This window comes from Cheilinus undulatus, linkage group 14 (genome assembly GCF_018320785.1).
Source record: "Cheilinus undulatus linkage group 14, ASM1832078v1, whole genome shotgun sequence".
Taxonomy (NCBI): domain Eukaryota; kingdom Metazoa; phylum Chordata; class Actinopteri; order Labriformes; family Labridae; genus Cheilinus; species Cheilinus undulatus.
In genome coordinates, this window is record NC_054878.1 from 8,118,709 (window position 1) to 8,145,358 (window position 26,650).

Below are 26,650 nucleotides of genomic sequence, written 5' to 3' on the forward strand. Positions count from 1 at the left end.
TAATACATCAGATTTATATTCTCATAATGGAGGGCCTCCACCGCGGTATTACTCACTGTGATTAGTGACTAATGAATGACTGCCAACTGGTGTTGTGCTAATGCATTCCTCTGACTGATTGCGGCCGATCTAGCTGGGATGGCAGCCAAAGAGAAAAGTTTATTAGTAAAGCCACATTAATTAACAAGTTACAGGAAATTAATCTACAGAGGGGAGTCCATTACTCTTCTTAGCATGGCCTCGTTTTTATCATATCAACCCCGAAGACAAAACAGTAATACTGCAGCATGCTTGTTGAATGTTTCACAATTACACAGGAGGGGTTTTCACATCCCCACACACATATTTCTGTGAATTGTGGCTGCCGAGCTACGGTCGTTGGGTAAGTGAGCTAGCAGGTTTGAGCTAAGGGGAGGAGGGAGTGACTATTAGTGGCTCCTCGCTCCCCTCGGACCTGCTCACGTTATTACCTCTCTGTTCAGGGCGGATATGGTGAAAGTAGGAGCTCTCAGGATGAAGAAAGTCTCCAATTTTAAAGAAGAATTGCGTGTCCGGCTCGGTTAGAAGGCACTCAGACATTGGACACTTGTTGATAGAGGGAGCCCGGGTCGAAGGAAGCTGGGGATTATCAGTGGAGTCGCTTAAGGCCATCACTTAACGGGGAGTGAATCAGCAGCCAATCTGGATGTTACAGACTGAAGGAGGGCTGCAGGGTTCTGAGGGTTTAACATGAAGCTTTCTGCAGCCAGAGAGATATGAGAGACCTCATTATAAATGTTCTTTCCTGCAGAGAAGAAACATTAAACTGTCTCATGCACAGATGCTTCTCTCCTCTCTGTGACACCGTTGTCCTCTGACAAGTCTGTCCCGACTTTAAAAACCTGCACAGCTTCATGGAAACATAGCAGCGACTAATGATGGGAACTTTTAATGATCTGGATCATTTGGAAAGAACCAGCTGTGGTTCTTCAGTCCTTTATTTTAATGCCATTTTGGCTTTAATAAATCAACCATATTTAGCTATTTTTCAACCAAGTTCAGAGGTTTGCCTTGCCTAAAGTTTGTCCGTGTTGTTTATTGATTGATTGACTGATTTCATGTTTGGGCTTTCATGCCTCTATTCTTTTGTACGCTATTACTTTCCCCTGTCCCTACTTTTTTGACTTGTGTTAGTGCAAAATTCAAAACGAGCTAATATTTTTCAAGAAATGGTAAAACGTCTCATTTTCAACATCTGATATGTTCATATTTCTTGAGAGTAAAATACGGGTTTTTGTTGAGAGTCCCAACTTTTTTGGAATTGAGATTTGCACAGCAATGCATCAAAGGAAAATTGAAGGTAAAATCATCCTAGACACCATAATCTGGCATCAGCTGAGTAGAAAGATTAGTTAAATGTTACATCACTAATCCAAAAACTTGCAAAATCCTTGTCTACTGTATTGAATGACGTAGCGAGTTGCCTCTAGTAACATGGCAGCGACGACGACGTCCGGCCAGCCAATCTCCCGTCGTATATTATGTCTGTGCTCAGTGATACATGAATTTGGATCATAAATCAATTCATAAGAATTAATGTAATGTTATCGCTGTGCTTGTTAAGCCGAAAACTTGTGTATTTTTCGTGTATTTGTATTTTCTTATGAGGCGGACTTGCCTCTATGAATATGGCGGCGACAGACAGAGAAAACAACGAAGAAGACGTTCAGTTCAAGTGACTTCCAGTATTATAGATAGATATGGCAGCGTTTTTTTGAAGTGGAGGTCCTCAGCTGCATGCTAGTTTGAGACATGCATACAAGCTATAAAGAAGCAAAGAAGATGCACGCTCCAGGAGGCTCTGAACCTTTTATATCATATTTAAGATTGTTTGTTTTGGAGGCCTCAGTGCAAATTACTCCTGCATTCTTTCCCTAACGTAACGACAAAAATGGGTAAAAAGGAAATGTCTGCTCCTTTCTTCTCTTATAAATGTCTGGTTTGTGAATGCCACATCTCTAGCAGCCAGGAAAAGAAGTGAGAACTTCTTTTGTCTGTGAGCGAGCTGGCTGTATTAAAGCAACAATATGAGAGACAATTTGCTCTGTCACTTTGTTCTAAATTGCTCCAATCATGACTTTGAACACTTAAAAGAGCAATAAGAGAGTTTTTATTGCTCTATAACACAAAATGACTGCAATATATCTGCGGCAGTATGATAGATTTTTGATGAATTCCAATGACTCAGTGATTACTGGATCGGATACTGAACTGTCAGCCTCACATTAATCAGTTTGAATGATATCAAAACCAAGCATTTGAATGTTTTTCTTTTATGCTTGTTCATGATTTATTTGTAATTTTCCATGATAAGCTCACTGCTTCTATTATTGATCTAGCCATTAGGTTTTCTTTAAATAATCCTCATCCCTACTGACTTAGACTTGTCACACATTTTGGTCTCAGTAAGGATCCAAAACCACAAGTATTTTTACTTCAGAAGTTCTGAGCATGGCATCACCAACACTTTAACCAAGGGAACAGTGGCCCTCATTTATCCAACAAGCATACAGCAGATAATTGGATGTACGCTCATTTCCTCGTGGTCTGGGGGTGTTACATTAGTTATTGCTTTAAAGCTGTATTTAACATTTTCCCAAACCTTTGACCATCATTGTGCGCAACATTGCTTTTTAACAACATTCTAAGAATTCTTCATTTGTTGTACTGGCTGGCGGACATTTCAGACTTTCTTAAACATATTTGTTAGTCTCATGAATAATCAAGAGAGAGCAGGTTATCTGCAGCGTACACCAGCATATCTCTGTCACTAGCCTAAATGAATAATGGAGTATTACAGCCACTCTCCTCTCAGTCGGCCTCCCTCTGTTTGCTACTTACTATAAGAGCCAAAACTGCTTTTATTACCCCATCTTTAGAGCTGGCAATGCATTTATAAACCTAAATCCAAAGCATATTATTATAAGATAATAGAAGCTAAAGAATTAAGAAAATTTCATACAACTTATTCATGGATGCATTATTTAAATTTTCTAATATTAGCTGGAGGCCAGTAGTCCAACAACGCTGTTTGTCACAGCATTGATTTTTTTCGCCATGCTGTCATCTTGACGAAAACTAAACTTCGTTTTTGTCAGTTTTAGTCATCACAGATCTATTTTTGTTAATTTGAGTCTAGTTTTTGTCATGGAAAAAAAAAAGGCTGTCGACAAACATTTTTAGTCATAGTTTTAGTCGACGGTATTAACACTGGTTGCTGGCATCTTAAAAGGTGATTTCAAAAACATCAAATGATGGCAGGATGGACTTTTTTGCTTGGTTAAAACATAAACAGTCTTCGCTGAGGTCATGACCTGAGTGGTTGCCATGGTAGCCTCTTCTTCTTTCCACTCCTTGGCAGGTTTGCTAGGGAAAAGCCCCCGCAGTTTTTGGTCAGCTGTGCGGCAGCTGTAGTTTAGTTTTCCCTTTTGTCACAGTGATATTAAGAATATCAACTTTTTGGTTAAAGTTTATCACCGCTTCATTTAACCAATTTGCCCTCTCCCTATAAACTGTTCATTATTGCGTCCCACTATCCACTCCCTGACAATGAATGGATGCACACTTGTGCTCGCCACCATGTCTTAAATAAAGCATATTTAAGATTTCTTTTTTTCAGCGTGAGATGTCGTGTAAAGCCTTTCAGAGATCATTTTAAAGTTATTTTATAATCTTGCAGAGAGACCTGACAAAACAGGATTTTTTTCTTGTAACAAATTCAGCATTTCAGTGTAGGTATGTCAGCATACTTTCAGCCTCTTTATAATGAAACAAAAATATATTTTGGGTTCACAGAACTGAACTTAGACTGATTTCAGCTGACAGATCCTCAAACTGGGACATGGTCAGTCTCAAAGACCTGGACACATCAAGAAAGTTAATGCAGAATGTTCATGGGAGAGGGGGAACATTATTTCTATGTGCATGTTTTAGGATGAAGTTGCTGTGTAAAAAAGTGTCATTGTACCACGGTCCCTGAGGTGAGGACAGTTGCCGACTGGTCCTTCACTGCAACAGGATAGCACCACAGGCATAATAATAATATAAACTTTTGGTTCTCCAACATATCTGGAGGGATGTATTTTCACAGCTTATGTTTCCACTGCAATGAATAAACAAAACGATCCCGCAGCCAAAATCATGCAAGAAACCAGATGTTAAAATTTGCTTCTCTTTCAGTCTAAAATGAGCTTCAGGCATGTTATATTTCATTGATTTTAGAGGCATGTAGAAGAAAGAAAAAGTGAGCCTCATTAAAAACCGACCCATGTGATTCTGGACTGTAATTACAGCACAGATTTATTGCACGAGTGTCTACACGCATTCTTTCTAATAGACAGCAGGGGGCGATGGCATTCATTGCAGGAATGGATATAGAAAGGACTCTATTCTTCAGCAATTTCTCCTGAAGAATTTATAATCTAGGTCCTTAAAGTCAGGTGGTTGTTCATACAGTTTAATGATTTTGTAGATTATTGCCTCATAGAGTAAAAATTAAGAGTAATAGAGTTTCTGCTTTAGATGCATTGACAAAAATCTAACATGGTAAAAATGTTTTATTAGCATCGCTGAGTAAACTGGAATTATATTTTCTTCTTCAAGAGTGAAGGTTTGTTAAATTTATGCTCATGTTTTCAACACTGAATGTGCCCTAATATCATGTTGTATTGCCACCATATTATTCCATTACAGGATCCATCCATTTATATATCCAACAGACAACCTATAGTTCATCCATCCATCTTACTATCAACCAAATATCCATCCACCCATCCACCTATTCAGTTGTCCTTCACCCAACCATCCATAAATGTCAATGTCATCCATTCATTTGTCAGTTTGTCATTTAACCTAACAAACATCCATGCATCCATCCATCTACCCACAAACCAACCACCCATTTCTACTTTTCACCATCCATCCATTGACTTGTCATTTCTTTTAACTGATCAACCATCCATCTATCAATCCAAACATCCATCCCTCCATCCATCTATTCAAACATCCATCCATGTCACCACACATAAATTTGTCATTTCATTCAATAAAACATCCATTCATCAATCCACCTACCAATCAACCACCCATCTCTCCTTTTCACCATCTATGCATTGATTTGTCATTTCTTTCAACTGACTCATCATCCCTCTATCAGTCCATCTATCCATCCCACCAGCTACAATCCATCCATGTCACCATCCATATATGACTTTGTCAATTCATTTAACAAACCATCCATCCACCTATGTCATTGTCCATCAATTAATTTGAAGATTAAGTAAATAATCCTTCCATCCATCCATCCATCAATGTCACCACCCATATAAGGATTTATCAGTTTATTCAACACATCATCCATCCTTCCATCCATCCATCCTTCCATCCATCCATGTCATCATTCATCCATTAATTTGTAGATTAATTGAACAACCCATCCATCCATGCATAAACAGACTATCCTTGTAGTCATCATAATACATTTTCCTTTTCACCATCCATTCAACTAAACATTATCAAAAGAACATCTAGAGGTGCTTGTGGCTCAATATTTGGATATCCTCCAAAGTAAAGAAGCTGTGATTGGATTGCCGCTGATGGGTTGGTTTCAGGGCTGACTTGGTGGATTCTTTGCCTCATATCATTCCCCACGCCCTCTCCCTATGTCCTGCTCCGTCTTTATCAGTGAGGTGACTATATATGGTAACTTCAGCGGACTTCCAAAATGGCGTTGCTATGCGGCCCAGTGAGGTCGCTTGGTCGCTTCACTGATTTTGATTTTCTACATGAAATGTGAAATTTTCAAGAACATAATTAAGTGGATCGGTATTGTGCTGCCCTGCAATGACACTCTAAGGTTGAAATTGTCAATTTCCAGGTATTTCAATGAGTGCCTGATAAAAGCTGGAAACATGCCTTCATCCAACAACCAACCAACCCCCCATTTTCATCCAACCAACCATACATTCATCCATAAATGTGATCTCCTGATCAGCAGAGGAGAGAACTTCTTTTATACAGACTATGTTTTTGGGCAAAAACCTCCAGTATCTTCCTTGTAATCAAGACAGTAAATGTTTGGAAAGTAAACTATTTAACTCGAGTGAACAATGTTAAAAAAAAAAGACTTCATTTTTCACTGGGACCAGAGCAGCATGTAGAGGAATCCTCTCAGCTCTTGGGTTCATTCCCAGGTATTTTCCTGCCATAGAAAACATGCAGTGTGGTCAGTTTACTGACAGCTTTTTCAACAAATTATGACAATAAAGACCTGGACAGACGCTGAATGAGGTGGAGCTTGTTACTGGCATCCTTACAAGTCTGCAGACTTTTTTTCCTTCTCCATGAAAAACAACTTCATATCAGCTGCCATCACAGTCTGTCGGGGATGAGACGCAGCTCCATTAGCACCTCGGGCTATTCTGACTCCCAGACACAAACACAAGCTTCAGCGTGTGAATGTTTCAGGCTCAGTCGCAGACATTAAAAGTGAAGGGACGGAGCCTCAGAAATATGATGGACAGAAGTGTTTTCATGATCAAACCTTAGAAATAAATCTTCCCTATCCTCATGTTTCATAGGGTCTGCAGTGGAAAGTCCCTGTGATACAGTATATGTTTTTATTTGTCTATATTCCCCAGTGATTTATATTGTGGACGTTTGTATCAATTTGTGCCCCCTCAAAAATGTTGGCTGTACTACACCGCTGTCACTATCAGTTTGTTATGATGTGTTGGTTCATAGATCTCATACATCATCCTCTCCGCCAACAACCACAACACTCTGGGAGAGAGAGAGCACATCCAGCAGATTGGTGTTTTAGTTGCACAACATTTCTTGAAGACGGAACTTTCTGGCTCCAGAGAAAGGAATAATCTCATTGGAGTTTGACCTCAGTGCCGACAACCTGTGAGAAAGTTTGTGTTTCTTACTTAACTTTCTTATAAAGCTGGAAAAGAACTAACTGTGAATTACAACTAGGCTAAATAACGGACTATTCTTTTGGTCAGATGAAAATATGTTTTAGCTTTCCAACTCAAAGTTACTGAGGGAGGATTTGAAAAACTTTTAGCTGTTTTTAAATTATTCGGAAATGGGCTGGATGTAGCCTAACAGAACTATCAGCACTGATGTTGGAGCAGCTCAGGGGTGGAGTTGGTCATCTCTTAACCTCAGCTTCTGCAGTCCCTGGGCAAGACGCTGAACCCCAGTTTGCTCCCATTGCTGGGTCATTGGTTTGTAGATGTGTCTTAATGAGTGTGGCTAGTTCTGAGCCTCCTAACCCCAAAAATCAGATAGACAGTTTCTTATATATTGCATGGATAGATTTCACAATCATCTGGGAAACCTCCCATAAAGAGTGTCAGGAGAGGTTAGTTCTGGCAGTCATCTTGAGCTAATGATGTACACCAGACATAACCTTGCAAAGCTCCCGTCTGAACCGTTTAGGCCCGGTTAGAAAGTGATAGGACCAATCAGCGTGCTACTCCCCTTGGGGGCCAAGAAGGGATTTCTGCATAGATTTCTGCACAACTCTACCAAAAAGGCCATGTTTTGAGCTGTTCAAGACTATGTGAAGAGTTCACAATGTAACACTTCAAACATTCTTAATTCTTAAGCTACCTTTGTCTCCCAAAAGAAGTGTGATATTCCAGCACAAAATTTTAAAAAAAGCTTAAAAACACAGAGAAACGGAAGCAGGCAGGGATTTAAAAAACTCTGTCTTAGGCCTAGATGAGCAGTGTCACTCAATTATGAGCAGTATATGGTCTATTTCCACAAAGCAGTCCAGTTTGGTTCTGTACAGTCTTGGTTTAGCACATTAAACTCTGATCCTACCCGTGGTCCCTCAGCCGATGAATGTCACCAACCTTCTGGTTAGGGCAGGGAGTCCCCAGATGATCAGAGATCCAGATCATTTCACTCAGCTCAACAGAGATGGTTGTTCGGCTCCCAAACTATGGATTTAAAGGTCACATACCAGTTTATACTGGTCTTGGATGTCCTCAGAACATGCCCATGAAGTTTGCTGCTGAAAAACCACCCCAGTCTTGGATTTCCACATGTCTAAAAAACCCTCTGTTTCAGCCCTGCTCAGAATGAGCTGTTTCTGTGTCTGTGGCTTTAAATGTTAATGAGCTGTCTGACCCCGCCCCTGACTCCGCCCCTCCAAGGGAATGTCTTAGGCTTAATGGATGTGGCTCTCCTAATCCTTCTCTGAGCTGGCAAATGAGAGGAGGATCAGGAGAGGAGGGTGGAACTTTCTTACACGTGGGAGAGTTAACCGAACCTGGGGGCGGGCCTAACACCCACATGACATCATGAGGGGAAAATCTGAGAACGGCCTGTTTCAGCACACATTTTCTGAAAGGTGGAGAAAATGGGGGGGTGTTCGGATTCTTGGCGGGGCATATATTTTTGTTAGAAAGCCTGATAAAGTGTATTTTGTATAATATGTGATCTTTGATAACATCAAAGGAGGGAGGAAAGGAAACTGGCACTCAAACGGCTCACATGAAAAGAGCTGTTTCGAAGCACAGGCTCATTCATGGACAGCACATCATTACTCGGCCTCTCACCTCATCAGGTTTATTCAGTGTATAGTCCATTTCTGTTTCTATTAAAAGCATGTTTGTGACAAAATGAGAATTTTTAAAAGTTAAATCAGCTTTATCTTAGTTCAACACAAAGACTCTTGTTTCCCTTCATCAGGATGGACAACGCTCAACTCTAGGTCTGCAGGACTGATTAATGTGCGATAATGATCACCTCTAAGCTGAGTAAATCTGTTAAACTGTGGCAAAAACACTTTTTGTAAAGTGTAGGGATCGTACTCAATCTATGTTGATTTTTTTTTTATAATTGCAGCAAAAAAGGTCAATTTAGAGCTGGTAAGTACTAACTTTCCTTTCATTCCTTATGGCTGTCCACCACTTCCTGAACCCCAACTGTCATTCAGGATCACATGATTGCAAACAACCTATTACCAGCTTCAAGAACCAGTAAAACTGAACTCCACTATGAGACCTAGGGGCGTTAATCTCATTACCACAGGAACCATCAGAGCCCCTCTTCTTTACCCATCTCTGTCCTTTCTCTGTTCAGCTTATGTAAACCTAGCAGATATACGTAACTGCCAGGCAGCAGTTCTGTTTCCTTTTAAAGCTTTATAAATATAATTGAAAGTTCAAACTTCACAGGTAATACCCTAAAGCGAACCCTCTTGTGTTGCATTTATTTTTTAAGTCCTTTTTGGTGAACGTAGAGTTCCTGGTGTGTTTCCTTTTTCTCTCCATGTAGCTGCCTGGTTCTCATGGGAGGTTTAGTTCACCTTCACAACTACTGTGGACTCCTGCTGAGAGCTCACCTGTAGAGAATCCTCATTATAAAGTCGAGGGCTTTGCCAGTGTGAGTGTTTATGCTGCTTTCATTGCTGCAGACATACAGTATATGACTCCTAGTCTGACAACTCTTCAGCTTCTGAGGTATTCTTCTGCAACTTCTGTTCAACTTTTCTGTTCCCTTTTAACAAAGTTTGTGAACTCTTTAGTGAAGCAACTTTCTCCTTTGTCTCCTTGTCTGTGTTTGTGTCTTTCTGTCAGCGATGGAGATCAATCAGAAAACTATTTAAATGTTGGCATCAACCCAGAGCTGCATGTAGTCTGACGAAATCACATCAGAGCATTTATCGAAACACTTTCACATCAAGGATTAAGGCTAAATTAGACTAAGACCGAGCCCTACATGCACACTTTGTGCCGTGTTCTCAACAGCAAATAGGATTAAACGGCAAAAATCACATTTGCAACAATCATGTTTGCGGCAATCATAATCACAAATTCTCAGAGCGGTCTCACCTCCTCAGAAAGCCATCATGATTGAAATCAAAGCAAAAATCACAACTTAACGCATAATCCCACTTCTTTTTTACCTAAAACATAAAAAAACTTTTGAATTTTTCCTATTTCTGTTCCAATTTACTGCCAGAAAAAGAAAAAAAAAAACTAATGATGTATTCTATATATTATAAAACACAACACATTATGTCCAATAAACCTACCTGGCCCTACAGTATGTGGAAAAGTAATTAACCCTCTTATCAACCCTCTGAGCCCACAGCTGTTTTCTAACTATTGTGTCTCTCCTGGACTTTTTGGCTTAAAAATTTTGTAAAACATCAACTCTGTGGTGCACAGTCAAGCTTTAAACATCCTTTTATTCAGAACAACCTGGGCTTTAAGAATATGTGATGCAGAAATGTCACTTGAAGTTTATGAGAGCAATGAGACTATGAGGACAAACTAAAGACTCATTAAGAACTCTGGGTAACGACCGAAAGAACAAGATCACAGGTTCAAGTGAGCGAAATGAGATTCCTCAAGAGGGTTGCTGGGCTCAGCCTTAGAGATAGGGTGAGGAGCTCGGACATCCGGAGGGATCTCAAAGTAAGGTCGCTACTCCTTTGCATCGAAAGGAGCCAGTTGAGGTGGTATCTGATCAGGATGCCTTCCTGTAGGGCAGGGGTGGCCAGATTTGCTCCGATGAGAAGTCCTGAGAGTCGGATTATTTAGGCCAGGATTGTGAAAGTCAATCGCGGATTGTGAATTTAGGCCTTACCTAAAAGCCTAACAAGGTCAACAGTTAAATAAACTGTCAACCTCATTTTTACCATTAGTAAAATATGAAAAAATATACAGTGCTTAACAAATTTATTAGACCACCAACCAAAGTAAGGTTTATGCCACAGCTGCCCTAAATTAACAGCATTGGTAATTACCAAATATACTTTTTTATGTTTCTGCAATAGTTAATACACCAATATGTAAAAGCTCTTTAACCCCAATGACATTTTTAATGCTAAAATATAATTATTATTATTATCCATGAATTTTCAAATGTACTGATTTACAAAAAACCTGAAAAAACAGTAAAGCACATTAATATTTCTTGATTAATAAGTAAAATTATAGTTATTTACTTGCATTCCTGAACAGAAAAACGAGTTTTAGTGGTTGAATGTTATGCTTGATTAATTTCTGACTTCTCAGAGAAGCCCAGTGAACCGGCTCAAATTTGGATGAATTCAGTTTGAAATTCCTCATTCCTGTTCAAAATGGTAAAACGTGGAGAGCTCACTGAAAATGAAAGAGTCTGCATTAAAGCACATCATGATGCAGCTGTGGCATAAACCTTACTTTGGGTGGTGGTCTAATAAATTTGTTAAGCACTGTAAATAACACTGATAAATCGTTCTGAGATGAAAAAAGTCAAAATGATAAGTTTTTAGGCTCAAAGACTGAGATAAAAAGTCAAACTTATTAGTTCAAAAGGTCAAAACATGAAATTTAAAGGCAAAATAACTGTTTTAAAAGGCAAATAAATGAGATAGAAAGTTAAAATCACAAGTTTAAAAGGTAAAAATATGACTTAAAATTTTGAATTGTGACTCTTGAAGGTCAAAATGTGAAAAAATTCAAAATCACAAGTTTAAGTCAGAATTGTGAGATGCAAAAATGAAAATATGAAATGACAACATCAATTTCTTTTCCCACCTTCCTGACTTTTTATTTTATTTACTCTTTACTTTTTCAGATTTTTTAAAATTTAACATCGATATTTTAAATCATCAAGGTAAAGTTTACGCGTTTACTGGAGGAAATCCTTAGATCTCATACTGGTGGGCCAGTTATAATAGAAAGATCATGATCTTGTGTGCCTGATACATCTGGACCACGGGCCAGATTTGGCGCCCCAGGCCTTGAGGTTGACCCCTGTGCTGTAGAGGTTTGTCCAGGGATGTCCAACTGGACAGAGACCCCTGGGTAGACCCAGAACTTGCTGGAGGGATTCTAAGGCCTCGTCCACATGGAGACGAATTCAGGAGTAAACACAAAACTTTTTTGTCACCTCAGCATTTCATCCACACGGAAACTGGGTTTTGGGTTTTAACCTTTGTGTGGTGTTCATATTTTTGTTACTCAGCCAGTGTTTGTGGGTCTGGTGGACCCGCTGCATTTGTGGGTTTTTAATTCAACATAATCAAACAATTTTCTGTTGAAATACTCAACAGATGTTTACTTCATCCCAGTTACAAGCAATATAAAAAGCATTTATGTTTAATATTTGCCTTTTGCATTCGTTAGATCACATTTATGAATTAAGGTGCTACTCGTTTTTAGTTTGTTTTTTTATAAAATGTAATGTAATCAAGATATGAGAGAAAGAAATTCAACAAATTTACAAATGAAGCCAAATTTTTCATAACTAGTGATTTCTACCAATAGAAATTTAATAGAAATTTTAACCACTCAGGTCAGTTTACACAACAGAAACTGAACGCATACAGTGATCATGCCAGTCTAGACAACACAGCCCCACTGAACAGACTGCCTTATCATATCAGCCTATACAACACATGAGGGGCAGAGTTTTTTTTTTAAAGGGCAGAGCCTTTGAAAAATAACTTGGAGTGTGATTGAATGAACGTTCTGTCTGCCACATCTTTATGGGGCAATCAGAGCAACAAAACACGTGACATAGCTGTGACCGAGGTGCGCATACGCAGCTACCGAGGAATAACGCAAACCATGGCGACTACAGACATGTCAGTACACGACTTTGTGGTTTTTGAAAAGAAAACAACTCACTGCTGTTCTTTGTTCTTCTTTAAACGAAGAAATGTCATCAAGTTCTGATAAAAACAGCACTTTAGCAGCATCACACTAATCGCTTCCGCCATAATTGCACCAGCCTCTTGTTGCTGCTTGCTTACGTCACAACTCCATCGTGCCTTAAAGTACTGCCCCTCGTAGCTGATTGGTCCTGTCACTCTCTAACCGGGCCCAAACGGTTCAGACAGGAGCTTTGCAAGATGGATTCACCAGTGAGAAACAAGGAATCGGGCGTATCCATCTGCTTTGCAAGGTTAGCAACTTGTAGTGGGAACGGCAGGGGCAGAAACACAAAATTCACACTTACACTCACACACTCTCCCTCTCACACACCCACACACCCACCCCCACACACACACACACACACCCACCTTCACACCGACACACCCACCTTCATAGAGACACACCCACCTTCACACAGACACACACCCATTCACCCAGACACACACAACTTTATACAGACACATACATCTTCATATATACACACACCTTCATATAAACACACACATTCACACAGACACACACCCATTCATACAGACACACACAACTTTATACAGACACACACACCTTCATATAGACAAACACACCTTCATATAAACACACACACCTTCACACAGACGCACACACCCCCATACACACCCCAAACACACACAGTAGAACCAGAAAGGAGCTAGGGTCCCAGAACAGCCAACTGAATCTCTACACACATAGTGTAGCCCACCTACGCCGCATGAGTGAGTTGAACCAAAACAACAATGGCGGATCACAGGGTTGTGTTCGTGCTGCAGGAGCTACTGGGCTTTTTATAGCTTTTACAGCAAAATGTGATGCTCCTTTACCACCACCGAGAACAACATACGCCAGACGTTCTTAAATCCACCTCAGAGAACATCTAGAAGGGTGACCAGGAGGAAGTTTGTGGCAGTTTTCTGTGTTCTTCTCTCTTTTGGAGCATTTCCATGGCAGCGTTACAGCACCACGTACAGGCTTGGCATATATACTACAGTGTTTTCAGTCGTCAGTGTTTCCATGCTTATGCAGACATTTCCTGAAACTATCCCATATTTACAGAACAATTTTTCAAAACTAAATGAAAATATATAATTTTCATCTTCGTGTGGACAAGGCCTAAATCTCATCTGGGCTGGGGATTTTCTCTGAACCCCCCAGGAGGAGCTCAACAATGTTGCTGGGGGTAGAGATGTCTGGGTTGACCTGCTTTGCCTGCTGCCACCGTGACCTGACTCCAGATAAATGGAAGAAAATGGATGGATGGATGAATTCTTAAAGAGGCATCACGCTCTTATAAAGCCCATAACACACAATAAATGTATCCATTAATGCAGGAAAATTCCCCCAAATATTTGATCAAGGAATTATAACACAAACGTTTAAATCTGGTGAGCCTGGCAAAGCCTGTAACTACAGGCCGATATCAACCCTTCCTGTGATCGCAAACATTCTTAAAGTTTGTGGCAGAGAAACTGATCAGCTCTCTTGAAAGTCACCAGCTACTTTAACCTAAAATACCATGGTTTTAGATCTAGTTATCCAACAGAAATGGGGACCTGTTATCTCACAGAAACTATTAAAAACTCTGAAGATGACGATGAAGATGTAGGAGCAGTATTCTTAGACCTGAAAAAGGCCTCTGATACTGTGAACCACAACTTACTCTTAAATAAACTTCAGAAGTTAATTTCTCCTAACAAGTTTTCAGCTGGTCTGAGTCATATCTGGAGTGCTGAATGTAATGTGTTCAATATCATCCTTTCAGAAGCGTAATGTGGGCGTCCCACAAGGTTCTACTCTGCCTGTACATAAATGAGCTAGCAGACAGCTGTGAAGATGGATGCTGCCAAATGTATGCAGATGATGCCATCATCTATGTTTCATCTAAATCCCCACAGCAAGCTGCAGAGTTGCTGAATACACAGTTGGTCACAGCAGCTCAGAAACGACTTTTTAACTTTGAATTTTGCAAAAACTGTTTCCATGTGCTTCTCTTTAAGACAAAATGATGAAGGGGGGGGGGCTCATGGGGCTTCAGTCCCGAGTGTTTTCTTTAAAGCCCCCAATCTTCCCAGTTGGTTTTAAGTATGTTGCTAATGTCCTTGCTGATCACAGTGTGGAAATGTAGTTTTTAAAGCAATTTTAAAGATCAGATTTTTACTTTTAGGAATGCATGTACAGAAGAGGATGAGGGACATTTAACATAAGAAAAAAAAATGATATGCATTTTTTTATTCTATCAAGAAACATGGCATTTTCTTAGAATAAAAAATGCATGCCAATTTTTTAATGGCAGTGTAAAAAAATACTTTTAAAATAGTTGTAAAAATACAATTTTCCTCATTTTCATGAATAAATTAATATCTCTAACTCAAAAATTACACAAAATATAAACTCAAGATATTTTAAGGAGGCAGAAGTGAAAATTATTGGACTCCAGAATGATGTATCATGACTTTAGCATGATAATGACGCTTTTAGCTCAGTTAGGTTAAGAAAAAAAAATGATGTCATGTGATTATTTTTGCCAGAATGATATGTATATTTGTTGCAATTTTGAATTTAAATTTTTTATTTTAAAGTGTGCAAAAACTGTGCATTGAACTGTCCAATACACAAATAAATCCTAGGGAAGTGCCGACCCCTCGGCCATCTTTTGTTTGGGCTTAGCTCCGTATTTTAAATATGTCTGGCTCCGCCCACGTTGTTCATACTGTGTTACTGTCTGAGGTCAGGCCCATAGATATATATAAAAGAGTAGATACGACACGCCCCTTTGAGCTGCGTGCCTACGGCGAGGCTAAGCTAGTGGGGGCAAAAGTGTCGGGGCATTCCATGGTTGTAGATGGCACGAAAACTGTGCTGGATACGGTTGCACACTACACCGTACGGTTGAAACAAGGAAACTGGAAATATGCTTTCATAGGTAAAATTAGTTTTTGGCTCTTTTTTCATTATTAAATCTTGTTGAGAGCTTCAGTAAATACCTGGCTACTAGCAAAACACTAACACGAGCTAGCAGCTTGACAGCTAAATACCGGACGATTAATAGTAGCTGTAGTATAGTTGTACAAGCAGCAGTAGTAGTATAAAAAGCCTTTAGAGTCGTAGAAGTAGTATCAGCATTTGTAATAGTATTACCGGTTGTAGTAGCAGTGCCAGTATCAGCGGTAGTAGTTGGTGTACTACCACTACTAGTATTAGTAGTAGTTATATACGTTATAGTTATATGTATAGTTATATACGTTATTTAAGTCCAAGGTGAATTGTTATGATTTATTTAGTGACACGCACAACAATTTCAATGTACCTGTTTCTAACTTGTACAAATGGCAATAAACTATTCTTTTCTATCTCCACAGAGTGTGTTTGTTTCTATAAACATATATATATATATAGAGAGAGAGAGAGAGAGAGAGAGAGAGAGAGATAAGGAGGGAGAGAGAGACAAATAAATTAATATTAATGATTATCTGATTACCTTTACAATTAAATCTTTTGATCTAAAAACATATTTTCTATATATGTATATCTTTATCTTTCTATTTTTATACATACAACTTTATGTCTATGTATATACATTTATAAATATATAATGGCTAAACGTAAACGATCCCCAGACCTCTGGACTTAAAGAGTAAAATAACTAAAATTGTAGGCTACATTGGTAGAAAGCCCTTTTCCGCTCTCTCTTTTAAACTCAAGTGTTCTGTATTAATAGCACATGTTTTGACGTTGACAATAAAGCAAACCGGATGAAAATCGGTTGAGAAATGAGCAAGTTATGATTTATTTTCAATGTACATGCATTGCCTTTAATGAGAACGTCGCCCCCGCCAAGATGGCCGCCACGTAGGCACGTCGCTTAGCGGGCTGCTACAGCGCGCTGGCGTATCTAGTGTTCTACAGATATCTATGGTCAGGCCACCCAATCAGCAATGAAACCCATGTTATCTTTGTACAAACAGAGGCTAAAAACACCGGACCAGACACCCATGGGACAGCACCGTTGTAAAGTTCATCGAGCTTCATCATGTGTGTCATTCCTTAAACGCCTGACCAGGGACAAAGACTGAAAATGAACCCTGGCTAGAAGTCTGTCAGACATTTCATCAGTTACACTGTCATTAAATACGACAATGCTTATGTACTGTCCCTGACAGATAAACTGATAAATAAATAAATAATTGAAAGTAGAGCGGTTCTGCGTAAATGGAACTTTAGAATGTTGTTGTTTAGAATGTAGAATGTTTGTCTGCCTTTAGAGTCGTAGAAGTAGTATCAGCATTTGTAATAGTATTACCGGTTGTAGTAGCAGTGCCAGTATCAGCGGTAGTAGTTGGTGTACTACCACTACTAGTATTAGTAGTAGTTATATACGTTATAGTTATATGTATAGTTATATACGTTATTTAAGTCCAAGGTGAATTGTTATGATTTATTTAGTGACACGCAACAATTTCAATGTACCTGTTTCTAACTTGTACAAATGGCAATAAACTATTCTTTTCTATCTCCACAGAGTGTGTTTGTTTCTATAAACATATATATATATTGAGAGAGAGAGAGAGAGAGAGAGAAATTTTAGAGTTCTAAGGAGGAGAATTGAACAAATAAATTAATATAAATGATTATTTGATTACCTTTACAATTACATATTTCGATCTAAACATATTTTCTATATATGTATATCTTTATCCTTCTATTTTTATACATACAACCATATGTCTATGTATATACATTTAAAAATATATAATGGCTGAACACAAACGATTCTCAGACCTCTGGACTTAAAGAGTTAAAATAACTTAAATTGTAGGCTACATTGGTCGAAAGCCCTTTCCTTTTTTTTTTTTAATAAAGTGTTCTGTATTAATAGCACATATTTTGATGTTGACAATAAAGCAAACCAAGTGAAAATCGGTTGAGAATTGAGCAAGTTATGATTTATTTTCAATGTACATGCATTGCCTTTAATGAGAACGTCGCCCCCACCAAGATGGCCGCCACGTAGGCACGTCGTCTTAGCGGGCTGCTACAGCGCGCTGGCATATCTAGTGTTATATAGATATCTATGGTCAGGCCACCCAATCAGCAATGAAACCCATGTTATCTTTGTACAAACAGAGGCTAAAAACACCGGACCAGACACCCATGGGACAGCACCGTTGTAAAGTTCATCGAGCTTCATCATGTGTGTCATTCCTTAAACGCCTGACCAGGGACAAAGACTGAAAATGAACCCTGGCTAGAAGTCTGTCAGACATTTCATCAGTTACACTGTCATTAAATACGACAATGCTTATGTACTGTCCCTGACAGATAAACTGATAAATAAATAAATAAATAAATAATTGAAAGTAGAGCGGTTCTGCGTAAATGGAACTTTAGAATGTTGTTGTTTAGAATGTAGAATGTTTGTCTTTGGTCCATTGATGTGAATACCACTGTGATGTCAGTTCTAGAATCTTCAGACTCTCTACTCTAGAAGCTCAGAGTCTCAGCATTCGAACTCTTCTGGTCGCAGTCATCAGTCGGTTGGTCGCAGACAAACGGACATCGAGCGCTCACCAAACTTGAATTTTCCTCTCCTGTGGGTTTTCTCGGTCTTGTGGAGAAAGCAAAAGTAAGTCTAAAGATTCGTGCTGTTGCTTTGACTTCAATAAGATTGAATTTACACAAATTTCTGATTTTATATTTTAAAATTAAATTGTTTTTTTTAAATCAAGTGTTGCCTTAGACGGGGGTGTCAAACTCAAGCCCAGGCCCGACAGATCGGTAGAATTAGATTTGAAAATCGTCAGAAATGTGGGAAAAGAAAATGAACTTGTGTTTTCATTTCATCTTTCATTGTTTTGAATTTCCCAATTATGACTGAAGCTTATAATTTTGACTTTTTATGTCATATTTGGACTGTTAACAGTCAAAATTTTAAGTTCTAAGTCAAAATTGAACCCCTTAAACTCACAATTAAGAATTTCATCTCATTTTATCTCCCTTTACACTCACTGTTTCACATGTTGTCTTGTGAATGGACCTTTTCAGTTAATATTTTTAACTTCTTATCTCATATTTTTGACATTTTTTACTCCTAACCTTGACTTTCAAGCCATATTTTGACATTTTAAACTCATATTCTATTTTGCATTTTTCTTTATTGCTTTTAGATTTTTTCTCTTTCTCCATTTCCGTAACCTCGTCTTGTTTTTTTGTACTTGACAATAAAATCACAGTCCTGATTCTGATTCTGGTTTTTGTGTTTTTTAGCTGACTTTGACTCCAAATATGAGGTTCTGCGTCCACTTGGCAGAGGAGGCTATGGGATGGTCTACAGTGGCTTCAGGAAATCAGACAAGCTACCGGTAAGTCAGTCAAAGCCTTTCTTTTCCTGATAATTTTAAATCATCTCTACAATAAAACAGACTCTAGAGTTTACTGACAGTTAGACCAAAGTTGACATGAAAAATAGCTGAGAAGACAGAAAACACTCAGCACAGGTTCTCAGTACTAGACACTGGCAGATCAAACCTGCTAGTGATCGCTCAACCATCTATACCCAGAACTAACACAACAGTCCTTTATACTGGAAAAGCCCTCCTTCCCACAATGCATCTGACACTGGAACACCCCATCCTACCTCCTCTGTCTCCCTGAGATTATTGGCTTTCAGTGGAAAATCCACCAATCACCTTCAGAGTTTGTTATTGTACAATTTTGTATCTCAGCATCACTGGAAACTGGAGAAAGCTCCATGATTTTCAAGGTTTAATAATGGTTGTTGTTGTTGTTGATGATGATGATGATGACGATGATGTTGTGTCTTGCAGGTTGCCATCAAGTATATCGACGCAAAGAAAGTCAGTCGCCAGGAGGTGGTGAGTAAACTGATCCACAACAAACAGCATCCAAAACCTAACTGTTCTAACTGACACAGCTCTACTTCTGCCTCAGTCTCTCTTTAAAACAACTCTGTACGTTTCACCAAGGCTGTCTATAAGAGGAATAAAGGGGAGAGCTTTCTGGGGAACAGCAAAATCATGGTCTATTGCAGCGGTTTTCAAAGTGTGACGCGGGCCTCCCCTGGGGGCGCCACAGAACTTCAGGGCGGGCGCGGAACCATAAACCAGAAAAAGACGTGATTTGCTTTGCTAACTTCTGCTGTGCATGGAGTAAAATAATTAGACATATAGTTACTTTAAGGCAGTGGTACTCAACGTGTGATTTGTGATTATTTGTGGCTCTTTTATATCTTAATTTTAAATATTATTCCCCCAGAAATCCTTAGAAAAGATGACTTTTTTGCCCCTTTATTCCATTTTTTGACACTTTTCATCCATTTAAAGGTGCAGTGTGTAATATTTAGCCTAGTAGCATTTAGTAAAACAGACAAATTTGGTTAAATGAAACATGATGTCTATAGGTAGGTCTATCCTAATTAGTGTTTATCCACCTGAAAAAAATGTTTTTTTGATTTTTTTTTATTAACTCAGTAAAAGCAATCTATTTATACATGGGGCAAAATGATATAAAAATATAAAGGGGCAAAATGCAGCTAAAAATTGGCAACAAGATGCAAAAAGAGAATAAAATGGCCAAAAAAATAAAAAAAATTTAAAAAATCAATATCGGCAAGAAATGGCAGAAGAGCTCAAAAAGGTTGCAAGACAGAAAAGTAAGAAAAAATGCAGAGAATTGGTTAAAAGGAAAAGGTAAAAATTTGGGGAAAAAAATTTAACTGGGTCAAAAAAGAAAGGATAAAGGCAAAAAGTGGCCAAAATAAGAGGTCAAATTTATGGGAAAGGGGCAAAAAAATGGGCAGAAATGGGTTGAAAGTGGCAAAATGAATTTATTATTAAGCAAAACAAAGTGGTAAAACCAGTTCAAAAGTAACACAAATCAATAATTACAACATCAGCACTCAGTAATAGCTTGGCACTCTTTTCAGCTCCAACATGTGGGAACTGTCAGCCAGGATGCTAGCACCAATGCTACTGATCCAACACATTTACTCTGATAACATCACACCTATGGGGGGTTCATTCTCTGGGATTAACAAGGGTCCAGTCAGTTCTGTGTGTCACCAGTCTGCATTAGAAAATTGATTATTTTCCTCCAAAAGCAGTTTGAGCAGACAGAAGGTGCTAACAGCTTCGTGTTTGTATTTCCATCCTTAGATATGCAATGGAACGAGCTACAACGTCATCCTGGAGGTGGCGTTCATGCTCAAAGCAACAGGATTAACAGGAGAAGTCGGCCAGTCAGCAGCGGTGTCACTCCTTGACTGGTACTCCCTGGACGACAGACTAGTTCTGGTCATGGAGAGACCGACGCCCTGCATGGACCTCCTGCAGCATCTGAATAAGCGTGGAGGAAAACTGTGTCAGGACGAGGCAAAGGTAGGTATCTGGACTTTCTGTGTCTATTTGGCTCAGTTTAAACCAGTCATGGTGCTGTGGGTGTTATGGGGACACCCACTTGTACAAATGGATCACCACTGATATTTAAAGGCAGTCTGAGGCCTTCCATACATTTCCCCTTTAAAATCATCCAGCAGTAACTATGCTGCTATCATGTGTTCAGTCAGCATGACATGTGCATGGCATGTTACTTCACTGGGCAGCAGATGGCTTTATGTGGGATGGTGGGCCTTTGATGGGCCAGATAGGGACATCGTTTCATTTTCATTCACTTCATTTCAGTGCATTTTAATCCTTAAAACTGTTTTTGTCTCCTTTTACTCCAGGACATCTTGAGGCAGTTGGTGGATGTCGCCATTGATATGGAATCAAAGGGCATCTTCCATCAAGACATCAAGCCTCACAATGTCCTCATACAGTCTCAGTCCCGGGTGTCAAGAGTGCGCCTTATTGATTTCGGCTGTGCGAGCTTCTCCTCAGAGACATGTCATCGTTTTTGTGGTATGATATCTGACTTTGATTCATTATTTTAAGTATTTTAAATCTTGAATTTCATTGCTAAATTTGAACATAAATGGCGCTCCCTCTTCCATCCATAACTCTTCTCTTTCTCTGTTTTTGCATGCATCAGGTACCCGTCTATATGCCCCCCCAGAGTGGTTGTACTGTGGGACGTACCAGGCCTGCCCGACCACTGTCTGGCAGCTGGGGGTGCTGTTCTACTCCCTCCTTCATGGGGCGTTTACTTTTACCACCAAGGAGTTCCTGAAAGGCGCAGTTGAATTCGACTGGAGACTGTCCAGAGGTAAGAAACACATAAATGCACGTATTTTCAGTCTGCAAGTCTCTATATTGTTTTCTCCTGAATCATTTTTTTCCACACACTAACACCTCGATGTGCCACTTTCAGAGAGCAAGCTTCTGCTGAGGATGTGCCTGGTCGAGAACCCAGAACATCGAAGCACCCTGCAGCAGCTTCAGCGGCTTCTGGCAACAAAAACAGATTTCTACCAGGTGTAGTAAGTAAAAACTTCAGTTTCTCCCACAAGCAAATGCCAAATTCTGAGTTTAGGCCTAACCTTAGAGCCTGACGGGGTTGACATTTAACCAGAAACTGGCAGCCTTATTTTCATAAGTGATAAAATATGGAAAAAACAAAGTAGTATTGATGATACATCATTTTGAGATAAAAAAAAAGTCAAAATCATAAGTCTAAAGGTTCAGAATCTGAGATAGTCAATCCTTTTAGTCCAAAAGGTCAAAACATGAAAATTACAGTCCAAATAATGTTCTTAAAATGCAAATATATGTGAAAGAAAGTTGAAATAGTGAGTTTTAACGGTGGGATATAACTCAAAATCATCAATTAAAAAAGGTCAAAATGTGAGATCATGACAGTAAAAGTTCAAAGTATGAGGTTATATTCTATATCTTGAGTTTTAAAGGTCAAATATGAGATAAAACTAAAAATCATGAGTTTAGATTTTAAATTTCTAATCTTAAAGTTCAAATTATGGGATTAAAAGTCAACAATCTGAGCTAAAAAAATTCAAAATATGATTTAAATTTTAAAATTATGAATTGAAAATTTTAAAGTATGGAACAAAAAGTTAAATTCATCAGTTTTAAAGGTCAAAATATGACATAAAAAGCAAAAACATGAGTTTAGTAGGTCGACATGTAAGTTTAGATTTTAAATTGCCGATCTAAAAGTTAAAACTGTGGGATGGAAACTCAAAGTACGGACTAAAAAAAGTCAAAACATGAGATAAAATCAGAATTTAAAATTTTCTATGGTCAAAATATGTTTTGAATTTAAAAATCAGAATATCAATAAAAAGTTAAATCATACATTTTAGTTATAATTGTGAAATGCAAAATTCTAAATTTGAAACAAAAACAGATGAATTTCTTCCCACATTCCAGACTTTTTAATCTAATTAGTTTGACTCTTTTTCACTTTTTTCACACTTTAATGACTTAACTGGAATATTTGAAATCATCAGGGTTAAGTTTACATTTTTAAACTGGAGGAAATCTGCAGACCTCGTGTCACTGGTCCAGTTATAATATAATTATGATCCTGAGTTTGACTGCACTGACTCCGTAATGATGGATCCTGTTAACTCTTTTCTCTCTCTGTTTAGTTAACGTGAAGCCTGCATCACCAGTGTTGGGTAGCAGCTGCACAGCTGATTCAATGAAAGCAAGAGGAGCTTAGTACTGAGTACTCTAACGCAGTGGTTCTCAAATGGTGTGCCGTGGCACACTGGTGTGCCTTGAGGCAAGTCTAGGTGTGCCTTGAAAATTTGTCTGACTTTACATAAGTATCCATGTTAGCAAAAGTCAGACCATAAAAATTCATAAATGGGTATGGAGAGTATCCATGCAACACACTCCTCTTTGTAAAACAAGCTAACAAGTTTCGGGAGTGAGAAAAGTGGAAGAAAATTAAGAATAGACACTCCTGGTTTCTTGGCATCCTTTGTGCAACCTCTTCCCTTGTTACTTGTCCATCTTAATAGGAGCAACAGAGAGAAAATAGGAACAGTGTGACTAGGTATAAACCTGGGGAACTGCAGTGCATCACTTGCAGAGTGTCAGGATGCTACAAAAGGAAACTCTGTAATCAAACTGATGTAGCTGGCACTTGCTCACATTGCATGCAGTTGGGACGGGGACATTTTGCTACTTGCTACACATGCTAAAGAGGCTATTTTGCAAGGACATTAATATGGTGTGCCTTGAGACGTCAGCTTGCTTTTTGGTGTGCCTCGGTCAAAAAAAGTTTGAGAACCATTGCTCTAACAGATTACTTTGTAATTCGGTACCCCCAACACTGTGCATCACATAATGCTGGAATCCGTCGGACCGGTGAAGTTTGGACTTCAGTGAAAGTTCCAGAGCCAAACAGCGACGCAACAGCATCCATCGCTTTTGCTGCTTCGGACTTGGGCACTAGGGCTGCTGGCAAGCCTTGATGCTCCAGCCTGTAGAAGAGCCAGCGGTTCTTTGTGGGCTCCTTCACTGAACCAGCTGTGAACCAGCTCCAGCTGGAGCCTGGCTCGCTGGAAAAGGAGTATCAGTGTGCTGTGGAAATCACTGCACACATTAAAAGAATGATATTTTTGGCGCTTTTATCCCAATATGTGAGAAGTGCACAATCTGTAAAAAATAAAAAAAAAATGAGAATAAATGGAAGATAAAATGTTGGTAGAGTGTGTGAGCGATAGAAATAGATGTAAGAACAACAGTCAGAGCAGTCTGTGTCTGCTGTACTGGCACTAACACTACAAAAGCAGAGTAGATGTGTTTGTTTCAGCTTTAAGGTACATCTGAAACTAAAATAACATCTGACTTATTTGTTCCTGAGCAATTTTACAGAAACATACTTCATATTTCAAGAAATACTTTAGGCGTGGGTGTAATGCAAAATAAAAAAAAGATACCATAAACTTTAACATACAAGAAAATTGTATACCTTTCCATCCATCCATTTTCTATACCGCTTATCCCGTTGGGGGTCGCAGGGGCTGGAGCCTATCCCAGATGTCGTTGGGGAGTTACCAGTTAATCTAATGAGCATGTCTTTGGTGGTGGGAGGAAGCCGGAGAACCCAAAGAGAATCCCCCCTGCACAGCTGTAAAGCCCCATTTATAAATTTATAACATCATCAAAGTCCTCCTCTGAGTTTTATCTGATTTAACCCAACTTTATCAATAGAAAAGAATATAGTGTCTTTAATTTGTAAAACATTTTTATTTTCCATCAACTTTGAAATGGTAACTCGCTACGTTTGATGTTTGGGCTTATAAAAAAAGGAAGCTGAACTTCAAGATTACAGTATCCATCTGACAAAATCACACTTTTTAAAGAGTTGATGAGTTCACTAGTCATGAAAATGAATTTCCCCAACTGTCAGCCATTCAGTGTAAGAACTGGAGATGGGAACTGACCCTTCGTTAAGCCCCTCCCTAAAACCACCAGTGTCCAATCCTAGGTTAGCAACCGTAACTATGCACGGGAGGCCTGGCAAGCTTTCAGCAGACACTAGCGTGCTGAAGGGGTGAGGTTACGGGACGTCCAGTCTTTACAGTGGGGTGTTGAATTTTCAAGTTTCACAATAAAAAAAAGACTGAGACTGTATGATCAGAGGCAGTGGTTTAGTTTATTAAGAGGTCCACATTTATTTTTCCTTTATGTAATACTTCTCCTTTAACAATATAAACCACTCAGAAGATGTTCATGTTTGATATCAATTTTTTCTGCACTACCTCAACTTCATGAAATGAAAACTATATTTTTTTTAAAGTTTCATTTATTGTATTAGATATGGGACCTCCAAAACACACAAAACCCCTTAAAAGGATTTTCAGAAAATGTTATTTAACATTTGATTTTTATTTAAAATAACATATTTTTTTATATACAGTGCTTAACAAATTTATTAGACCACCCTAACCCTAACCAAAGTAAGGTTTATGCCACAGCTGCCCCAAATTAACAGCATTGGTAATTACCAAAGCCATTTTTATGTTTCTGCAACGGTTAATACACCAATATGTAGAAGCTCTTTAACACAAATGATATTTTTAATGCTAAAACATAATTATTATTGTTATCCACGAATTTTCAAATTTACTGATTTACAAAAAAACCTGAAAAAATAGTGAAGCACATTTTTTTCTTGATTAATGTCAAATTATAGTTATTAACTGTCATTCCTGAACAGAAAAACAAGTTTTAGTGGTTGAATGTTATGCTTGATTAATTTCTGACCTCTCAGAGAAGCCCAGTGAGCCGGCCCAAATTTGGGTGAATTCAGTTTGAAATCCCTCATTCCTGTTCAAAATGGTAAAACGTGGAGAGCTCACTGAAAATGAAAGAGTCCGCATTAAAGCACTTCATGATGCTAGATGGTCTCTGAGACAAATATGACAGGTGGTCAAATAAATGTGTTAAGCATTGTATATAAATATATACATAATATATATAATTATATATAAATAGATAATTCATATAATATATTTTAATTATGAAAACATTCTGGTGCCAATCTTTTACAGTGTGGTCCACTTTCCCCTGTGTGTAAAATTCATTTTTATATCAAATTTAAATGATCATTTTTCCTGTTTTACCTTCATGCTGGTATCAAACAAAAGCAGATAAAAAGAATTAAAACAGCTTTCCACACTGAGTGATCGCAATAAAAAGTATGGCTTTGTTTTCATGCCACACAAAAACCATCATACCATGTCAAACATGGCGGTAGAACTCTTTAAGTTCTGACCTCGCACTAAGAAACGGGTGTTGGTGTATCCTGATAAAAACTGATTAGTTTTGGTGAATTTTGATGGGATTCTAGCTGCACACTGTTGAGTAATCCAGTGGTTTTCAAACTTTTTTCCCCAAAGGCACACCTAAGGTTAAGCCAGAATCTCAAGGCACACTATATTTAAATCAATACAAAATAGACTTTTTAAATAATGTTACAGTCAAGTTGGCCTATGGGGG

General features: G+C 38.6%; 1 protein-coding gene across 1 annotated transcript in view; it reads left to right on the forward strand.

Moving 5' to 3' along the window:
• LOC121521807 (serine/threonine-protein kinase pim-1-like) overlaps window positions 1-22,156 on the forward strand; it is an 81,016-nt gene extending 58,860 nt beyond the window's left edge. The window contains exons 2-7 of the mRNA XM_041805974.1: window positions 18,987-19,081; window positions 19,547-19,594; window positions 20,894-21,115; window positions 21,463-21,637; window positions 21,768-21,941; window positions 22,047-22,156. Coding sequence (XP_041661908.1) covers window positions 18,987-19,081; window positions 19,547-19,594; window positions 20,894-21,115; window positions 21,463-21,637; window positions 21,768-21,941; window positions 22,047-22,156 — 824 coding nt within the window. The remainder of the gene's footprint in view (window positions 1-18,986; window positions 19,082-19,546; window positions 19,595-20,893; window positions 21,116-21,462; window positions 21,638-21,767; window positions 21,942-22,046) is intronic.
• Window positions 22,157-26,650: the final 4,494 nt, after the last annotated feature.